Here is a 19,758-nt window from a genome sequence, read left to right as displayed (position 1 = left end):
GCATTTCATGGCATAGTCTACACTTGTATTCGGCGCATGTGGCAAATAAAGTTTGATTTGTTAAACCTGTGAACAGGGCTGAAAAGTAACTGGAAGCAGGAATATATAAACGCTTATGGTAATGTACTAATGGTAATACACTGAGTATACAAGACATTAGAAAAATCTGCTCTTTCCATGACCTAGACTGACCAGGTGAAAGCTATGATCCCTTGTGTCACTTGTTAAATCCACTTCAATCAGTGTAGATGAAAGGGAGGAGACCGGTTAAAGAAGGATTTTTAAGCCTTGAGACAATTGAGACATGGATTGTGTATGTGTGCGATTCAGGGGGTGAATGGGCAGGACAAAAGATTTATGTGCCTATGAACGGGGTATGGTAGTAGGTGCCAGGCGCACCGGTTTGTGTCAAGAACTGCAACGCTGCTGGGTTTTTCATGCTCAACTGTTTCTTGTGTATATCATGAATGGTCCACCACCCAAAGGACATCCAGCCAACTTCACACAACTGTGGGAAGCAATGGCGTCAACATGGGCCAGCATCCACTTGACACCTTGTAGAGTTCATGCCCTGACAAATTGAGGCTGTTCTGAGGGCAAAAGGGGGAGCAACTCAATATTAGGAAGGTGTTCTTAATGTTTTGTACACTCAGTGTAAACAGGTGTAATAGTGACCAGTAGATAGATACTGATGGTAATGGAAATTAATAATCAATGAACAGCAGCAGAATGGTAGTAATAAATCTAATCAAGAATCATTTTAGAAGCAGCATAGGTGTGAGGGGTGTGTGTGCACATGTGGGTGTAAATGTGTGGCGTCAGTAATGAGTGTGAGGGTATATGCGTGTGTGTGTGTGTGTGTGTGTGTGTGTGTGTGTGTGTGTGAGTAAGAGTTGAGATCAAATCAAATTTTATTTGTCACATGCACCGAATACAACAGGTGTAGACATTACCGTGAAATGCTTACTTACAAGCCCTTAACCAACAATGCAGTTCAAGAAATAGAGTTAAAATATTTACTTAATAAACTAAAGTAAAAAAATAAATAGATTTTTTTTTAAGTTACACAAGAAAATTACATAACAATAATGAAGGAAAGGTGAGGGTAAGGTGTATGTGTCTGAGTTGGTAGAGACCTGTGGATGAGCATAAAGTCCAGGCTAGTCACGAGAAAGAGCCGGCGATTTTAGACGTTTGAAAAGGCCCTGAGGACGTCGATATCTGCCTTTGTCGGTGCTCACCAAAAAGAAACTATGGCACAACACTGGGCTCGAACTCACAAGGCTCAAAGCCAGAGCGTGCTGCTTAGACCAATGCACCATGGAAGTTCACAATTTTCTTGCAAGCAGGGAGAGTACTTGATGATGCTTAAAAGGAAACAGCGCATTGTTTTTAATTATTTTGTTTCAAACTTTTCCCAAACCATAGCTCGAACCTTAACCACTCAGAATTAATACCTAAACTTAACCCTTTGAGTTATTTCTGTTTTAACCCTGTAACCACGCAGAATTAACCCTGTAACCACACAGAATTAATGGGTAAAACTATGAAATCCAGTTGTAGGGCCTCCCGAGTGGCGCAGCAGTCGAAGGCAGGAGCGTCACTACAGACCCATGAGGCGACGCACGATTGGCCCAGCGTTGTCAGGGTTAGGGGAGGGTTTGGGTCGGCCGGTATGTCCTTGTCCCATCGCACTCTAGCGACTCCTGTGGCGGGCCGGGCGTATGCACGCTGACACAGTCGCCAGTTGGACAGTGTTTCCTCCGACCAATTGGTGCGGCTGGCTTCTGGGTTAAACGAGCAGTGTGGCAAGAAGCAGTGTGGCTTTGCAGGGTCGTGTTTCGGGGGATGCACAGCTCTCGACCTCTGTACGGGAGTTGCAGCGATGGGAAAAGACTGTAACTACCAATTGGATATCACGAAATTGGGGAGAAAAAGGGGGTAAAAGTACCAAAAATAAAAAATAAGATCAGGTTGTAGAGTCAGAGTGGATAGTCTGTGGGAGCGGGAGAGCAGTAGTTGTTAGCCATTTACCAGTCTTATGGCCAGGGAATAGAAGCTGTTTAGTAGTCTGTTGGTCTGAACCTTGATGCATCGGTACCACCTGCCGGACGTGAGCATGGAGAACAGTCTATGTCTCGGGTGACTGGAATCTTTGGTAATTCTTTGGACCTTTCTCAGACACCGGCTGGCATGTAAGTCCTGGATGGCTGGGAGCTCACTCCCAGGGGTGCGCTGGGCCATTCGCATCACCCTCTGTAGGGCCTTGCGGTCGAGGTCGGTACAGTTGCCATTCCAGGTGGTGATACAACAAGTCAGGATGCTCTCGATGGTGCAAAAGTAAAAGTTGTAAAAGTTCCTGAGGATCTGATGGGCCATGCCAAATCATTTGAGCCTCCTGAGGGAAAATAGGTGCTGCCGAGCCTTCTTCACAACTGTGCTGGTGTGAGAGGACCATGTCCTCAGTGATGTGGACACTAAAGCTTTTGACCATCTCTACTGTGGCCCTGTCGATGTGGATGGCGGTGTGCAACCCTCCCCTGGTTTCTGTTGTTCTGTTTCTTGCTGACGTTGACGGAGAGGTTGTTGTCCTGGCACCACACTTCCAGGTCTCGGACCTCCTCCCTTTAGGCTGTCTCATCATCGTTGGTGAACAGGCCAACCACCGTTGTGACATCAGCAAAACTTGATGATGGAGTTACAATCGTGCGTGGCCACATAGTCGTTGGTAAACAGAGAGTACAGGAGAGTTGAGGACCAGCGTGGCAGAGGTGTCGCTGCCTAGCCTCACCACCTAGGGTCGGCCGGTCAGGAAGTCCAGCATCCAGTTGCAAAAGGAGGGGTTTAGTCCCAGGGACCCGAGCTTGGTGACAGGCTTGGAGGGCACTATGGTGTTGAATGCTGAGCTGTAGTGGATGAACAGAATTATCACGTAGGTATCCCACTTGTCTGTTGGTTAGCGCCTGTAAGTAAGCATTTCACGGTTGATTTTGAATACATTGTAAGGCTGCATGATGAGACTAATGATGATTTGAAAAAAGTTGCTTGAAAAGGCATGAGCTCTGCTTTGTGTTTTGTGCAGGCTGTACACACTCCAATAGTCTTTCATTCACAATTTGACACGCACTTGATAATGCCTCGAATTTCAAGGCGGCATCCCCTTTTGTGGCATAATGCATCCAAAAAAAAATATTTTTGCGGCCCGGAGTGTTGCTTTGTGCCCTTCTCCCTGAGTGTGCTGCGCAATCCGAAGCGCTTCTCACTCACATGGCTCTCCGTCAAGTGATCGGGTCTTTCTCACAGGCTACAAGTGAAGACAGACAGATCGGGGACGATCGGGGACGCAGCTGTGCGCGTCGTTATCCAATTCTGAGGAGCATATTGAAGATATTGGAAGAAATGTCCACTTGTACTTTTTGTCAGCCAACAAGATGAGTAGGCCTAACGAACAGCAAAAGCACTAGCCTATGTCAATCTACTATCGCCCATACTACAAAAGTGGACCTATTCTGTGCGAGAAATAAATATTGCAAACATAGTCTGGGACAGTTGTGGGATGCAATACATCCCAAATTAATAATTTACACTAGCATCTAATTTACACTAGCATCAAAAACAATGTTATGCAATGTCGCTGACGCAATAGATCAGAGCATTTAGCGTAAAATATTGATAAACTATTAGGCTAGTTCTTCACATTATAACCACAGCAATGTGCACATGGTAGTAGGCTATAAGTGCAAATTTTCCATTAGTGGAAAACACCACTATCAAAAGTGACTGCAAATGCAATTATGCATGTAATGCTCTACACCCCTTGCAAAGCAGATTAATGTGCTTCATTTTAAGAAGTTATTTGGCCACTTTAGTTGTGATACAAATCTTAATAAAACATATAGGCCTCTGGGCTAGGCTACATGAGACTTTTTTTATTAAAAATAATTGACCATTATCATTCACCTGTATCGAAACAGGTGCACTTAAATAGCAAATGGAGGACACTTTTCCCCGTGGTTTATTTTCATGCCAGCCAGGTAGGCTATACTCCTGTTGTAAATATAAGCAATGTGCTTAATATTAGGAAAGTTGAGCAATAAATATAGTAGGCCTAGCCTATAGAAAGCTGATGGGAACCTCATCTTTTTATTAGAGGCCATCACTCTGTTTTCTCATGCAATTGCATAGCCTAAAGAAATGTTGCGCAACATGAGCTCATGGGCTCTCATGAAGTGTTTGATCAGAATTTCTATTACATTTGCATCGATGTCAGAGTGATTAGAGGGGCAATAGAGTGCTGAGTACAAGGCAGTTAGCAAGTTTGGTACGCTACTAATTAAAACAATATGCATATATTTAACCTTTATTTAACTCATGACCAGCAGTAGCATCAGAGCTTGGAGAAGCTCTGTGACTAAACGGTCATGTGGAATTTGACTGCCTTCATGACTCGTGACTGCAGGTGTGGTGGTAATACGGTCACCGCAACGGCCCTAGTTGTCATTCAGGGATCACTTGGCAGAAAGTCAAGCCACACCAGTGCAGCCAAACATCAACTGCCAGTGAAATACTATAGTGCTCAGGAGTTACGACACAACCAAACACACAATCACAGGATTAAATGTTCATGTTCAAAATATTCTACGATATCTACAGCATTTGCCCCATCATCCTCTCCTCTCATTGTTTTTTGTTGGAACGAAAGTTCTCCTTCTCTCTCTCGTATGTGAAGTGCAGGGTGTTTGTGCCCTCTGGGGTAGAGTCGGATAGGGTAGGGTACGGTAGGGTAGTGTACGGTATGGTACGGTAGAGTAGTGTACGGTACAGTACCGTATGGTACGGTAGAGTAGCGTACGGTATATACTGTAGGGTACGGTACGATAGAGTAGGGTATGGTACGGTAGAATAGTGTACGTATGTATGTCACGGTATGGTATGGTAGAGTATGGTACGGAATGGTACGGTAGAGTAGGGTAGGGTTCGGTAGAGTAGGGTATGGAAGAGTAGGGTACGGTAGAGTAGGGTACGGTAGAGTAGGGTATGGTAGGGTTTGGTAGAGTAGGGTACGGTAGAGTAGGGTATGGTAGGGTTTGGTAGAGTAGGGTACGGTAGAGTAGGGTATGGTAGGGTTTGGTAGAGTAGGGTACGGTACGGTAGAGAAGAGTAGGGTACGGTAGAGTAGGGTAGGGTACGGTAGAGTAGGTTATGGTAGAGCATGGTAGGGTACGGTAGAGTAGGGTATGTTAGAGTAGGGTAGGGTACGGTAGAGTAGGGTACGGTACGGTAGAGTAGGCTATGGTACGGTAGAGTAGGGTATGGAAGAGTAGGGTACGGTAGAGTAGGGTATGGTAGGGTTTGGTAGAGTAGGGTACGGTAGAGAAGAGTAGGGTACGGTAAAGTAGGGTGGGGTATGGTAGAGTAGGGTACGATAGAGTAGGTTATGGTAGAGCATGGTAGGGTAGTGTAGAGTAGGGTATGTTAGTGTAGGGTAGGGTATGGTAAAGTAGGGTACGGTAGAGTACGGTAGAGTACGGTAGAGTACGGTAGAGTAGGGTACGGTAGAGTACGGTTGAGTAGGGTACGGTAGAGTACGGTAGAGTAGGGTACGGTAGAGTACGGTAGAGTAGGGTACGGTAGAGTAGGGTAGGGTACGGTAGAGTAGGGTACGGTAGAGTAGGGTATAGTAAAGTAAGGTATGGTAGAGTAGAGTAGGGTACTGTATGGTACGGTAGAGAACGGTAGAGTACGGTAGAGTACGGTAGAGTAGGGTAGGGTACGGTAGAGTAGGGTACGGTACGGTAGAGTAGGGTACGGTACGGTAGAGTAGGGTATAGTAAAGTAGGGTATGGTAGAGTAGAGTAGGGTACTGTATGGTACGGTAGAGTAGGGTACGGTATGGTACGGTACGGTATGGTACGGTAGGGTACAGAAGAGTAGGGAACGGTAGAGTAAAGTACGGTACAGTAGGGTTCGGCAGAGTAGTGAATAGTAGTGTAGGGTACGGTAGAGTAGGGTACGGTAGAGTAGAGTAGGGTACGGTTGGGTAGGGTACGGTAGAGTAGGGTATGGTAGAGTATGGTAGGGTACGGTAGGGTACGGTAGAGTAGGGTAGGGTACGGTGGAGTAGGGTACGGTAGAGTAGGGTATAGAAAGGAGGGTATGGTAGAGTAGGGTAAGGTACAGTAGAGTGGGGTACGGTAGAGTAGAGTGGGGTGCTGTATGGTACGGTAGAGTAGAGTACGGTATGGTACGGTAGGGTACGGAAGAGTAGGGAACGGTAGAGTAAAGTACAGTACAGTAGGGTACGGTAGAGTAGGGTATGGTAGGGTACGGTAGAGTAGGGTACGGTAGAGTAGGGTACGGTAGAGTAGGGTAAGGTAGTGTAGGGTACGAAAGAGTAGGGTGCGGTGGAGTAAAGTACGGTACAGTAGGGTACGGTAGAGTAGGGTACGGTGGAGTAAAGAACGGTAAAGTACGGTACAGTAAAGTACGGTACAGTAGGGTGCGGTACAGTAGGGTGCGGTACAGTAGGGTAGGGTAAGGTAGGGTACGGTAGCGTAGCGTAAAGTACGGTACAGTAGGGTAGGGTAGGGTACGGTAGCGTAAAGTACGGTGCAGTAGGGTCCGGTACAGTAGGGTACGGTACAGTAGGGTAGGGTACGGTGGAGTAGAGTACGGTACAGTAAAGTATGGTACAGTAGGGTAGGGTACGGTAGGGTAGGGTACGGTAGGGTACGGTAGAGTAAAGTACGGTGCAGTAGGGTGCGGTACAGTAGGGTAGGGTACGGTAGGGTAGGGTACGGTAGCGTAAAGTACGGTGCAGTAGGGTCCGGTACAGTAGGGTAGGGTACGGTAGGGTACGGTAGCATAAAGTACGGTGCAGTAGGGTGCGGTACAGTAGGGTAGGGTACGGTAGGGTAGGGTACGGTAGGGTAGGGTACGGTAGAGTAAAGTACGGTGCAGTAGGGTGCGGTACAGTAGGGTAGGGTACGGTAGGGTAGGGTACGGTAGCGTAAAGTACGGTGCAGTAGGGTCCGGTACAGTAGGGTAGGGTACGGTAGGGTACGGTAGCGTAAAGTACGGTGCAGTAGGGTGCGGTACAGTAGGGTAGGGTACGGTAGGGTAGGGTAGGGTAGGGTACGGTAGCGTAAAGTACGGTACAGTAGGGTGCGGTACAGTAGGGTAGGGTACGGTAGGGTAGGGTTCGGTAGAGTAAAGTAGGGTGCGGTACAGTAGGGTAGGGAATGCAGCAGCATGCTGGCCTGTTGGCTCCAACATCTGGATGTTCCCCAATGCTGGAAGGGGGGCCCCGAGTGAAAAAGTTTGGGAACCCCTGGAGTAGAGTAGGGTACGGTAGATTAGAGTACGATAGAGTAGGGTAGGGGATTGCAGCAGCATGCTGGCCTGTTGGCTCCAACATCTCCAGCCTCTCTCCAAGGTCAGGGCATCGGCTTACAGCTCTCACACATTCCCATGAGAAAAATAACTGACTGGCGACAAACTGTCAACAGCATACTGCAAATATGCACCTTTGTGTCAGCTCACCTTCCTCTGTCTTTATATCCGTCTTACGTAAACAATACACACACAAAGACACACATGCGCTCTTTCTGGTTCACTTATCAGGGTGTTGCAACTTTCATTGCTTGAACACATGGGAAGAGTGTTGCTTGAACACATGGCATAGGACTGTTGACAGCTCCTGCAATGACCCAACACACTAGAGAACAATATAATTGGCATTTTATCTAACACTTTTGGAAACTCTATCTTGCTGTGTTAAAAAATTTTAAGCATTCTGAAAGTATTCTTCAAAGGGAATTCATTGAACTCCGATTGTATTCTGTCTTGTGGTTCGATGTTCCAGAATTCTATCTTCAATGATTCTATTTGAGAGTTCTGATCTGTTCAGAGGATTCCGTCTGGGAGAATTCTGTCTGGAACTAGAGTGGGAGGGTTCGGTCTGAGAAGGCTCTATCCACTGACTATACTCTATACACGGTTCTGTCATCACGGATTCTGTCAGAGAAAAATTCTATCTGGAAAAGTTTGGTTTGGAAGGGTTCTGTTTTAGAAGGTTCTGTCTGAAAGGGTTCCACATGAGGGTTTAAGGAAATGTGATCTACTATTGGGTTCATGTCTTCTTAGAGCATTGTATAAGCAAGAGTCTTGCATAGGACAAGGCAAAACAAAGTGAGAGTTTGCATTATGAAGATAACCTCCATTAAAAAGAGTGAAGTTCCTGTCCTTGCTTGCCCAACCATCCAGCTGTAATATGTAATCTCACCAAAACCAGATAGAGCTTGTTTTTTCTGGAGTGATGCTTCATTTTGACTGTGTGCTGTAAAACAGTGGAGGCTGTTGAGGGGAGGACGGCTCATAATAATGGCTGGAACGGAGGGAATGGCATCAAACACATGGAAATCATGTATGTGATGTATTTGATAACATTTCACTGATTCCGCTCCAGCCATTACCACGAGCCCGTCCTCCCCAATTAAGGTGCCACTAACCTCCAAGTGCTGTACAAGAATTCGCTACTAGCTTACAATATCAACGATAAGTCATCATCATTTAAACCTTTTCTTTAGATGATCTGCCAAGTGTTTTTCCAAGTAACTATTGATTCTTTCTTCCTAAAACTAAAATAGACCCGTTTCTCTTTCTGTACTAGCAATCAGGTACTTGGACTTAAAATCAGCGTAGAAATAGAACACTATTCATGCGACTGATGCATTTCTCTTTTCATTCCACCAGTGTTCTCTGAACAGGACTATCTCCATCTGCCAGTTGAATTTAGGTTGAGGATTTGATGATGCCAGCTTAAACAAGATATGCCTTCCATTTCGTTTTAGGGGTTTTTCTCAAAGATGACAAAGTCACCGTTGTCATGTCCTGACCCTAGTATGATGACATTTTCTATAGTAGAGTAGGTCAGGGAGTGACAGGGGGTGTTTTGGGTTGTTCTATGTTTTCTATTTCTATGTTTTAATTCTAGTTTTCTATTTCTATGTTGGGATTGTTTTGGGTTGATCTCTAATTGGAGGCAGCTGATCCTCGTTGCCTCTGATTGGAGTTCATATTTAAGTAGGGGTTTTTCTTCCTGGGTTTTGTGGGTAGTTTTCTGTTTAGTGTATGTCACCTGACGGAACTGTTGTCGGTCGTTTTGTTAAAGTATATTCATTAAAAGTAAATATGAGCACTATACATGCTGCGCCTTGGTCCCCTTTATACGATCCGCGTTACAACCATCAAGAGGAATGTCTGTCACAGTATCCAACGAAGGTGGTGCCCCTCCTCGGTCGGGCGGCGGTCGTCGTCGCCGGCCTATTAGCTGCCACCGATCCATGTTTCTGTGTCTTTTGGTTTTGTCTGTCTATCCCGCCCCTGTTTTGTGTCTGTCATTAGTGGGGGGTTATTTAGTGTGTATTTTCAGTTTGGGTTCTCGTGCGGGATTGTTTATTGTCCACTCAGGACAGTTGTGTGTGTGGCCTGTTTCGCTGGCCTGTGTATGACTTATTGCCGGGCTGCGCCCCGTGCGCTTTTCTTCGTGTTTTCTTTTGGGAATGTGTTTTCCTGGCGGACTTATTTAAGCGCCCGGTGCCTTTCGGCTATTGTATTTTTGTTTACCGTGGCATTAAAAATCTGTTGCTCCGGACCTTTGTCTCCTGCGCCTGATTCCGCATCTCTACTGGTCCTAGAATTCCGTGACAATGTCAATATATATACTGCTCAAAAAAATAAAGGGAACACTTAAACAACACATCCTAGATCTGAATGAAAGAAATAATCTTATTAAATACTTTTTTCTTTACATAGTTGAATGTGCTGACAACAAAATCACACAAAAATAATCAATGGAAATCCAATTTATCAACCCATGGAGGTCTGGATTTGGAGTCACACTCAAAATTAAAGTGGAAAACCACACTACAGGCTGATCCAACTTTGATGTAATGTCCTTAAAATAAGTCAAAATGAGGCTCAGTAGTGTGTGTGGCCTCCACGTGCCTGTATGACCTTCCTACAACGCCTGGGCATGCTCCTGATTAGGTGGCGAATGGTCTCCTGAGGGATCTCCTCCCAGACCTGGACTAAAGCATCCGCCAACTCCTGGACAGTCTGTGGTGCAACGTGGCGTTGGTGGATGGAGCGAGACATGATGTCCCAGATGTGCTCAATTGGATTCAGGTCTGGGGAACGGGTGGGCCAGTCCATAGCATCAATGCCTTCCTCTTGCAGGAACTGCTGACACACTCCAGCCACATGAGGTCTAGCATTGTCTTGCATTAGGAGGAACCCAGGGCCAACCGCACCAGCATATGGTCTCACAAGGGTTCTGAGGATCTCATCTCGGTACCTAATGGCAGTCAGGCTACCTCTGGCGAGCACATGGAGGGCTGTGCGGCCCCCCAAAGAAATGTCAACCCACACCATGACTGACCCACCGCCAAACCGGTCATGCTGGAGGATGTTGCAGGCAGCAGAACGTTCTCCACGGCGTCTCCAGACTCTGTCACGTGCTCAGTATGAACCTGCTTTCATCTGTGAAGAGCACAGGGCGCCAGTGGCGAATTTGCCAATCTTGGTGTTCTCTGGCAAATGCCAAACGTCCTGCACAGTGTTGGGCTGTAAGCACAACCCCCACCTGTGGACGTCGGGCCCTCATACCACCCTCATGGAGTCTGTTTCTGACCGTTTGAGCATACACATGCACATTTGTGGTCTGCTGGAGGTCATTTTGCAGGGCTCTGGCAGTGCTTCTCCTGCTCCTCCTTGCCCAAAGGCGGAGGTAGCGGTCCTGCTGCTGGGTTGTTGCCCTCCTACGGCCTCCTCCATGTCTCCTGATGTACTGGCCTGTCTCCTGGTAGCGCCTCCATGCTCTGGACACTACGCTGACAGACACAGCAAACCTTCTTGCCACAGCTCGCATTGATGTGCCATCCTGGATGAGCTGCACTACCTGAGCCACTTGTGTGGGTTGTAGACTCCGTCTCATGCTACCACTAGAGTGAAAGCACCGCCAGCATTCAAAAGTGACCAAAACATCAGCCAGGAAGCATAGGAACTGAGAAGTGGTCTGTGGTCCCCACCTGCAGAACCACTCCTTTATTGGGGGTGTCTTGCTAATTGCCTATAATTTCCACCTGTTGTCTATTCCATTTGCACAACAGCATGTGAAATGTATTGTCAATCAGTGTTGCTTCCTAAGTGGACAGTTTGATTTCACAGAAGTGTGATTGACTTGGAGTTACATTGTGTTGTTTAAGTGTTCCCTTTATTTTTTTGAGCAGTGTATATATATATATATATATTTTTTTTTTTTTCATCCTCAGCATATTCCCTTCCTGCAAAATTATTTTCTTCACATTCTACACTATAATGTGTGAATGGAAATACACCTGCTATAAAATGAAACAGCCTTCTTTATCCATCTGAAAGGGACTGCTTGTCCTCACTTTATTTATCTGCACTAGTCTGCAGCATATTTCCTTTTATAGAGACAGAGAAGAGAAAGTCAGTGCAGTAGCACTGATCAAACACACCAGGCCCATAGACACAGTAAGGGAAAAAAGTATTTGATCCCCTGCTGATTTTGTACGTTTGCCCACTGACAAAGAAATGATCAGTCTATAATTTTAATGGCAGGTTTATTTGAACAGTGAGAGACAGAATAACAACAACAAAAATCCAGAAAAACGCATGTAAACATTTTTATAAAATGATTTGCATTTTAATGAGGGAAATAAGTATTTGACCCCTCTGCAAAACATGACTTAGTACTTGGTGGCAAAACCCTTGTTGGCAAACACAGAGGTCAGACGTTTCTTGTAGTTGGCCACCAGGTTTGCACATATCTCAGGATGGATTTTGTCCCACTCCTCTTTGCAGATCTTCTCCAAGTCATTAAGGTTTCGAGGCTGACGTTTGGCAACTCGAACTTTCAGCTCCCTCCACAGATGTTCTATAGGATTAAGGTCTGGAGACTGGCTAGGCCACTCCAGGACCTTAATGTGTTTCTTCTTGAGCCACTCCTTTGTTGCCTTGGCCGTGTGTTTTGGGTCATTGTCATGCTGGAATACCCATCCACGACCCATTTTCAATGCCCTGGCTGAGGGAAGGAGGTTCTCACCCAAGATTTGACGATACATGGCCCCGTCCATCGTCCCTTTGATGCGGTGAAGTTGTCCTGTCCCCTTAGCAGAAAAACACCCCCAAAGCATAATGTTTCCACCTCCATGTTTGATGGTGGGGATGGTGTTCTTGGGGTCATAGGCAGCATTCCTCCTCCTCCAAAAACAGTGAGTTGAGTTGATGCCAAAGAGCTCCATTTTGGTCTCATCTGACCACAACACTTTCACCCAGTTATCCTCTGAATCATCAGATGTTCATTGGCAAACTTCAGACGGGCATGTATATGTGCTTTCTTGAGCAGGGGGACCTTGCGGGCGCTGCAGGATTTCAGTCCTTCACGGCGTAGTGTGTTTCCAATTGTTTTCTTGGTGACTATGGTCCCAGCTGCCTTGAGATCATTGACAAGATCCTCCCGTGTAGTTCTGGGCTGATTCCTCACCATTCTCATGATCATTGCAACTCCACGAGGTGAGATCTTGCATGGAGCCCCAGGCCGAGGGAGATTGACAGTTCTTTTGTGTTTCTTCCATTTGAGAATAATCGCACCAAATGTAGTCACCTTCTCACCAAGCTGCTTGGCGATGGTCTTGTAGCTCATTCCAGCCTTGTGTAGGTCTACAATCTTGTCCCTGACATCCTTGGAGAGCTCTTTGTTCTTGGCCATGGTGGAGAGTTTGGAATCTGATTGATTGATTGCTTCTGTGGACAGGTGTCTTTTATACAGGTAACAAACTGAGATTAGGAGCACTCCCTTTAAGAGTGTGCTCCTAATCTCAGCTCGTTACCTGTATAAAAGACACCTGGGAGCCAGAAATCTTTTTGATTTGAGGGGGTCATATACTTATTTCCCTCATTTAAAATGCAAATCAATTTATAACATTTTTGACATGCGTTTCTCTGGATTTTTTTGTTGTTATTCTGTCTCTCACTGTTCAAATTAACCTATCATTAAAATTATAGACTGATCATGTCTTTGTCAGTGGGCAAATGTACAAAATCAGCAGGGGATCAAATACGTTTTTTCCCTCACTGTAGGCCCATAGCAGTGTATTTAGCCAACTGCCTTCTGGCCTTATATCACTTCTGCAACATCACTCTAAATTACAATCAACACTGCATGCATTCAATCTCAACATGGACGGCAACTATCTGGTCTTTCACAGGTCCTCCCTATCCCCACATTGAAATAACTTGTCAAGTATCTTCTCGCCGGCAGGTCTTGCCTTTGATAGTGCCAATGACGAGATCATCACATCCCACCTGATTCATCACACAACAAGCCTGCTCTCTCACCAATACACACACACCCAAACTTCCTGTCGTCTTCACAGCTTCTCAAGACTAGGTCGGTATCATGCATTTTTTTCACACATTGCTCTGTTATACAGTATACACTTCACATAACACTGTTATCATTATGTGCTGAAACCAACGCACACTGCCGTCATGTCACAAAAGTCAAGTCAGTCCGATCACTTGAGGAACTGATAAACTGTGAAATAAGTATGTTTGTATGCAGTAGCTAACAAATGCATCTCATTCCGAAAATAGACATCAAGTTGCTCGTTAGTTAGGCTGAGGGAGCATTCCATGTATAATTCAGCCACAGCACTTCAAAGTAAGCTTGAATAAATCAACATCTCTGATGCAGTCCGGTAAGCCTACTGTATGTCCCTCCTATCTAAGTAGAGGGGACTCTTGCATTTAAGACCCAATTCCTTAACTAAAAAGGTACACAATAAATCCTTATGAACTGTATTACTCAGTATGCATTTTTAACTAAGACCTTAGGGAAATGATTAAATCAGGTTGTACAAACATCACAGGCTAGTATCTATCTGCAATCTGAGCCAGAGGCTGCTGTCTAGGCTGGTGTTTTTCATTTCTCCAAACATCAGGCACACTGGCCTGTGTGAACTTCTCAGTGTTTGAATTTGCCAAATAGTTGCCCATCTGAGTAGCCTACATTGCCTTGCCTGGCTACCAAAACTCCTTGCTCCCCCCAAGCTATGTCACGCTCACGGACGTTAGTTTCTTCTCCGCAATGAGCCTGGATCGGAGTACCTCCCCGACGATTTCTAGAATGGAAATACATTCTAGACTGTCTGATTGGTCCCAGAAACCGATGGGTTGGGCCAGAGCCAGAACATACGTGGGTAAAGAGGCGTTTAGACAATTTGTCATTGGTTTAGATACTCTGATTGGTTAGAGATTATCTAAATTGCTGATGACTGTTTTGTACAAAACCCCTCATTTTGACATCACCCCAAATTACTTAAGTGATCCGTCTCAGACGGAAGTATGCAGCGAACGAAAGAGCAGCATTAGAATGAAGTTTGAATCGTGAGGCAATACATTGCCCACCAAGACCATGCAATGGCATAAGTACAGACACCCACACCACAAATATAAATACACAGAAACACAAACCAACTCATATACCCTGTGACAGAAACTTCCTCATGAGTTAGACTCTGGGTCTGCAAAAGGAAGACTCTCAGTTCCTCTGAAACCAGGGACTTATTTGGAAACTCAGTGTATGTGAGTGAATTCAGGAGCTGACAGGGTTGACCCAGAAACAACAGACAGTTTTGTTTTGGCACGTTGAGCACTAAATTCACATAGACACTAACTCCATCAATGAGGCGCTAACTCCATCAATGAGGTGCTAACCCCATCAATTATTTATTTTACCTTTATTTAACTAGGCAAGTCAGTTAAGAACAAATTCTTACTTTCAATGATGGCCTAGGAACAGTGGGTTAACTGCCTTGTTCAGGGGCAGAACGACAGATTTTTACCTTGTCAGCTCAGGGATTCGACCTTGCAACCTTTCGGTTACTAGTCCAACGGTCTAACCACTAGGCTACCTGCCAATGAGGCACTAACCCCATCAATGGGCCACTAACTCCATCAATGGGCCACTAACCCCATCAATGGGCCACTAACCCCATCAATGGGCCACTAACTCCATCAATGGGCCACTAACTCCATCAATGGGCCACTAACTCTATCAATGGGCCACTAACCCCATCAATGGGCCACTAACCCCATCAATGGGCCACTAACTCCATCAATGGGCCACTAACTCCATCAATGGGCCACTAACTCCACAAGGCACTAACCGCACATGAAGCACCAATCCCACATGAGGCACTAACACCACATGAGTCACTAGCTCCATTAATGAGGCACTAACACCACATGAGTCACTAGCTCCATTAATGAGGCACTAACACCACATGAGTCACTAGCTCCATTAATGAGGCACTAACACCACATGAGTCACTAGCTCCATTAATGAGTCACTAGCTCCATTAATGAGGCACTAACACCACATGAGTCACTAGCTCCATTAATGAGGCACTAACACCACATGAGTCACTAGCTCCATTAATGAGGCACTAACACCACATGAGTCACTAGCTCCATTAATGAGTCACTAGCTCCATTAATGAGGCACTAACACCACATGAGTCACTAGCTCCATTAATGAGGCACTAACACCACATGAGTCACTAACTCCATTAATGAGGCACTAACACCACATGAGTCACTAGCTCCATTAATGAGGCCCTAACACCACATGAGTCACTAACTCCATTAATGAGGCCCTAACACCACATGAGTCACTAACTCCATTAATGAGGCACTAACACCACATGAGTCACTAACTCCATTAATGAGGCACCCCACATGATTAATGGACCTTTAGAATCACTGTCATGACCCTACCTTACTGACACAGACATTCACAGTAACCTTGACACGTTAAACCCACTTCAGTCTCCAGGAAAAAAAGAAAAGTAGAGCCAAGACCAAGCCAGGGCTCTACCGTGCAATCATTTTCATCCCATATGCGCCTAAATATATTTTGCTGTACAACCTGGAATTGTAATTTAGAATAAAAAATAAAAAAATCAGCCAGATAATAATTGTTGTAATGATTACTTCACTGTACCGCAGCCCCTGAGCACCATGGAGAATACACTGAGCTCATGTTCATGACCATCATGCTTGCACCACAGAAACACAAACCAACTCATATACCCTGTGACAGAAACTTCCTCATGAGTTAGACTCTGGGTCTGCAAAAGGAAGACTCTCAGTTCCTCTGAAACCAGGAACTTGTTTGGAAACTCAGTGTGTGTGAGTGAATTCAGGAGCTGACAGGGTTGACCCAGAAACAACAGACAGTTTTGTTTTGGCACGTTGAGCACTAAATTCACATAGACACTAACTCCATCAATGAGGCGCTAACTCCATCAATGAGGTGCTAACTCCATCAATGAGGTGCTAACTCCATCAATGAGGCGCTAACTCCATCAATGAGGCGCTAACTCCATCAATGAGGCGCTAACTCCATCTATGAGGCGCTAACTCCATCAATGAGGCGCTAACTCCATCAATGAGGCGCTAACTCCATCAATGAGGCGCTAACTCCATCAATGAGGCGCTAACTCCATCAATGAGGTGCTAACTCCATCAATGAGGCGCTAACTCCATCAATGAGGCGCTAACTCCATCAATGAGGCACTAACTCCATCAATGAGGCGCTAACTCCATCAATGAGACACTAATCCCATCAATTTTTTTTAACCTTTATTTAACTAGGCAAGTCAGAACAAATTCTTACTTTCAATGACGGCCTAGGAACAGTGGGTTAACTGCCTTGTTCAGGGGCAGAACGACAGATTTTTACCTTGTCAGCTCAGGGATTCGACCTTGCAACCTTTCGGTTACTAGTCCAACGGTCTAACCCCTAGGCTACCTGCCAATGGGCCACTAACCCCATCAATGGGCCACTAACTCCATCAATGGGCCACTAACCCCATCAATGGGCCACTAACCCCATCAATGGGCCACTAACCCCATCAATGGGCCACTAACTCCATCAATGGGCCACTAACCCCATCAATGGGCCACTAACTCCATCAATGGGCCACTAACTCCACAAGGCACTAACCGCACATGAAGCACCAATCCCACTTGAGCCACTAACTCCATCAATGGGCCACTAACTCCACAAGGCACTAACCGCACATGAAGCACCAATCCCACTTGAGGCACTAACCACACGAGGCACTAACTCCATCATAGAGGCACTAACACCACATGAGGTACTAACTCCATTAATGAGTCACTAACTCCACAAGGCACTAACTGCACATGAAGCACCAATCCCACTTGAGGCACTAACCACACGAGGCACTAACTCCATCATAGAGGAACTAACACCACATGAGTCACTAACTCCATTAATGAGGCACTAACACCACATGAGTCACTAACTCCATTAATGAGGCACTAACACCACATGAGTCACTAGCTCCATTAATGAGGCCCTAACACCACATGAGTCACTAGCTCCATTAATGAGGCCCTAACACCACGAGTCACTAACTCCATTAATGAGGCCCTAACACCACATGAGTCACTAACTCCATTAATGAGGCACTAACACCACATGAGTCACTAACTCCATTAATGAGGCACCCCACATGATTAATGGACCTTTAGAATCACTGTCATGACCCTACCTTACTGACACAGACATTCACAGTAACCTTGACACGTTAAACCCACTTCAGTCTCCAGGAAAAAAAGAAAAGTAGAGCCAAGACCAAGCCAGGGCTCTACCGTGCAATCATTTTCATCCCATATGCGCCTAAATATATTTTGCTGTGCAACCTGGAATTGTAATTTAGAATAAAAAATTTAAAAATCAGCCAGATAATAATTGTTGTAATGATTACTTCACTGTACCGAAGCCCCTGAGCACCATGGAGAATACACTGAGCTCATGTTCATGACCATCATGCTTGCACCATTACCACAAAGAAAATGGCTTGTTACCTCAAATATTTTTCATTTTGCGCCTACATTTCGTTGTGTGCTCCTACATTTTTCAATTTAGGCTCCCTGTTCCCTGTAAAAAAAAAAGGTCAGTATGTGGATCTGCCTCAACACCACCATCAATAATTCCACCACCTGGCTGCAGAGGTCCCACAATCAGGCACCACATGCATGATGTACAGCCAGCTATTATATACACTACAGTGTGGGAAACCAGCAGCATCATCATTTCATAAGACAAATGAATGCTTCATTCTGCCCACCCTAAATATGCAGGCTATCTACATGGATGAAAAACATGTGGGCTATGGATCATGTAAACCTATAGCCTAGGCCTGCTATGTGTTCAACCACATGAATAGCCTATAATCCCAAACCGCCATGTGATATTTGGCCCCTTGAGAGAAAAATATATACTTACTAATTTAATATTTATTTACTTAAATTGGGCTACTAGAATTATATCCAACATAAATTAAACGAATGGGTATGTCCAATCAAAATCTATCTCGTATAAGAGGGAAATGCGTCCATACACCCATTCTAGAGGCTATGGAGACGGGGAATCTTTTGTCTTGGGCTGCCGTAGACAAAATAGCCTCTCAGTGAACATGCTCCAAAAATGACATTTCATATTCATTGGGTAAGGTTTTATTATTCATCTCCTCATTCGCTGATCATTTTCTTCACCTAGCCAGGCTACTCACCATCTAAATGTAGGTTAATGTAAAGTCGCTCTATCGCCCTGACTGAGTTGCGCTTATCATTTAATTCATGCATATGGTCTCATCAGGAGAGCGGTAGAGAGGCAGGCGACCAAGACGAGCCGTTGCCACCGAATTGCCAGCGCAATTCTAGAGGACGTAAATACTATGGCACATTTTAACACATTGAGCTCAGCTATTCTACGAAGACAATATGGTAAGAAAGAAAATGCAACACTGTGTATCTATTGCACTGTTAATAAAACAGAGCAGTTGGTGAAAACATGCAAATGGGCCATAGTAATAAGGAAATGTAGTGCGCACCACGCTCAATTGTATCAATGTTGGATACTTTGTAGTATCACGCGCCTATTTGTTGAACCAGCTGAGGCCAGCAAAGTCTCAAGAGCAGAGAGCGTTTCGGAAACCAACCTGCCTGTGTTGTATCAGTAAGATCATAGCTCAATCCAGGGTAGTCTCTCAGCTTCCTCCCGCTAAGATTCAACGTTCCGGAGCACACGGAATCCTCCAGAGCGCGGTCTAAGCTCCGGGTCGTGTGGAGATGATGCTGATGCTGGTTGATCCCCGGGTTCCAGTGAGGTCCGTTGGATAAGTGATGGTTTGAAAGAGCCGGTACAGCTCCCACACCTCCCTGACTCGACGCCATTTTCACAAGAGGAATTACAATAATAACAGTGGCCGTTTCTACACCCATGCGCAAAAGGCACACACTCCAGGGACGTTAGGGGAAGGGCTTCTGAGAGGGCGTGGGCGCGGAGGGGACATTTGGTATAGAGAGGTGCACTCATTTTATTATCAGAGAGAAGTATTCACATCTGTGCAATTAAAGTGAGTTACAGACCTGTATGGAATGTTTAAAATGTAGGACCTGGAACCCCCCCCCCATTTCATACAGGTCTGTACAGGGTATTGCTATAACTCAGTTTATAAATAGGTAATGGCACAGATGTGATTACAGATGGGAAAACGGCTAACTTCCTGCTATTTCTATAGATTTTGCAATGGGCCAAAGAGAAGAACATGCTGTTTTAATTAGATAATCACA

General features: G+C 45.4%; 1 protein-coding gene across 4 annotated transcripts in view; it reads right to left on the bottom strand.

Moving 5' to 3' along the window:
• Positions 1–19,475, bottom strand: part of LOC115204327 (leucine-rich repeat and calponin homology domain-containing protein 2) — a 73,848-nt gene extending 54,373 nt beyond the window's left edge. For 3 of the 4 annotated variants that reach the window (XM_029769810.1, XM_029769812.1, XM_029769813.1), the window contains exon 1: positions 19,125–19,474. In XM_029769810.1, coding sequence (XP_029625670.1) covers positions 19,125–19,407 — 283 coding nt within the window. In that variant the 5' untranslated portion in view covers positions 19,408–19,474. Of the gene's footprint in view, positions 1–19,124 lie in introns of all 4 variants that reach the window. The other variant, XM_029769814.1, reaches the window with a different exon arrangement.
• Positions 19,476–19,758: the final 283 nt, after the last annotated feature.

This window comes from Salmo trutta, chromosome 12 (genome assembly GCF_901001165.1).
Source record: "Salmo trutta chromosome 12, fSalTru1.1, whole genome shotgun sequence".
NCBI lineage: Eukaryota > Metazoa > Chordata > Actinopteri > Salmoniformes > Salmonidae > Salmo > Salmo trutta.
The sequence above is the reverse complement of the archived record's forward strand: the minus strand, read 5'-3'. Positions and strand labels throughout refer to the sequence as shown.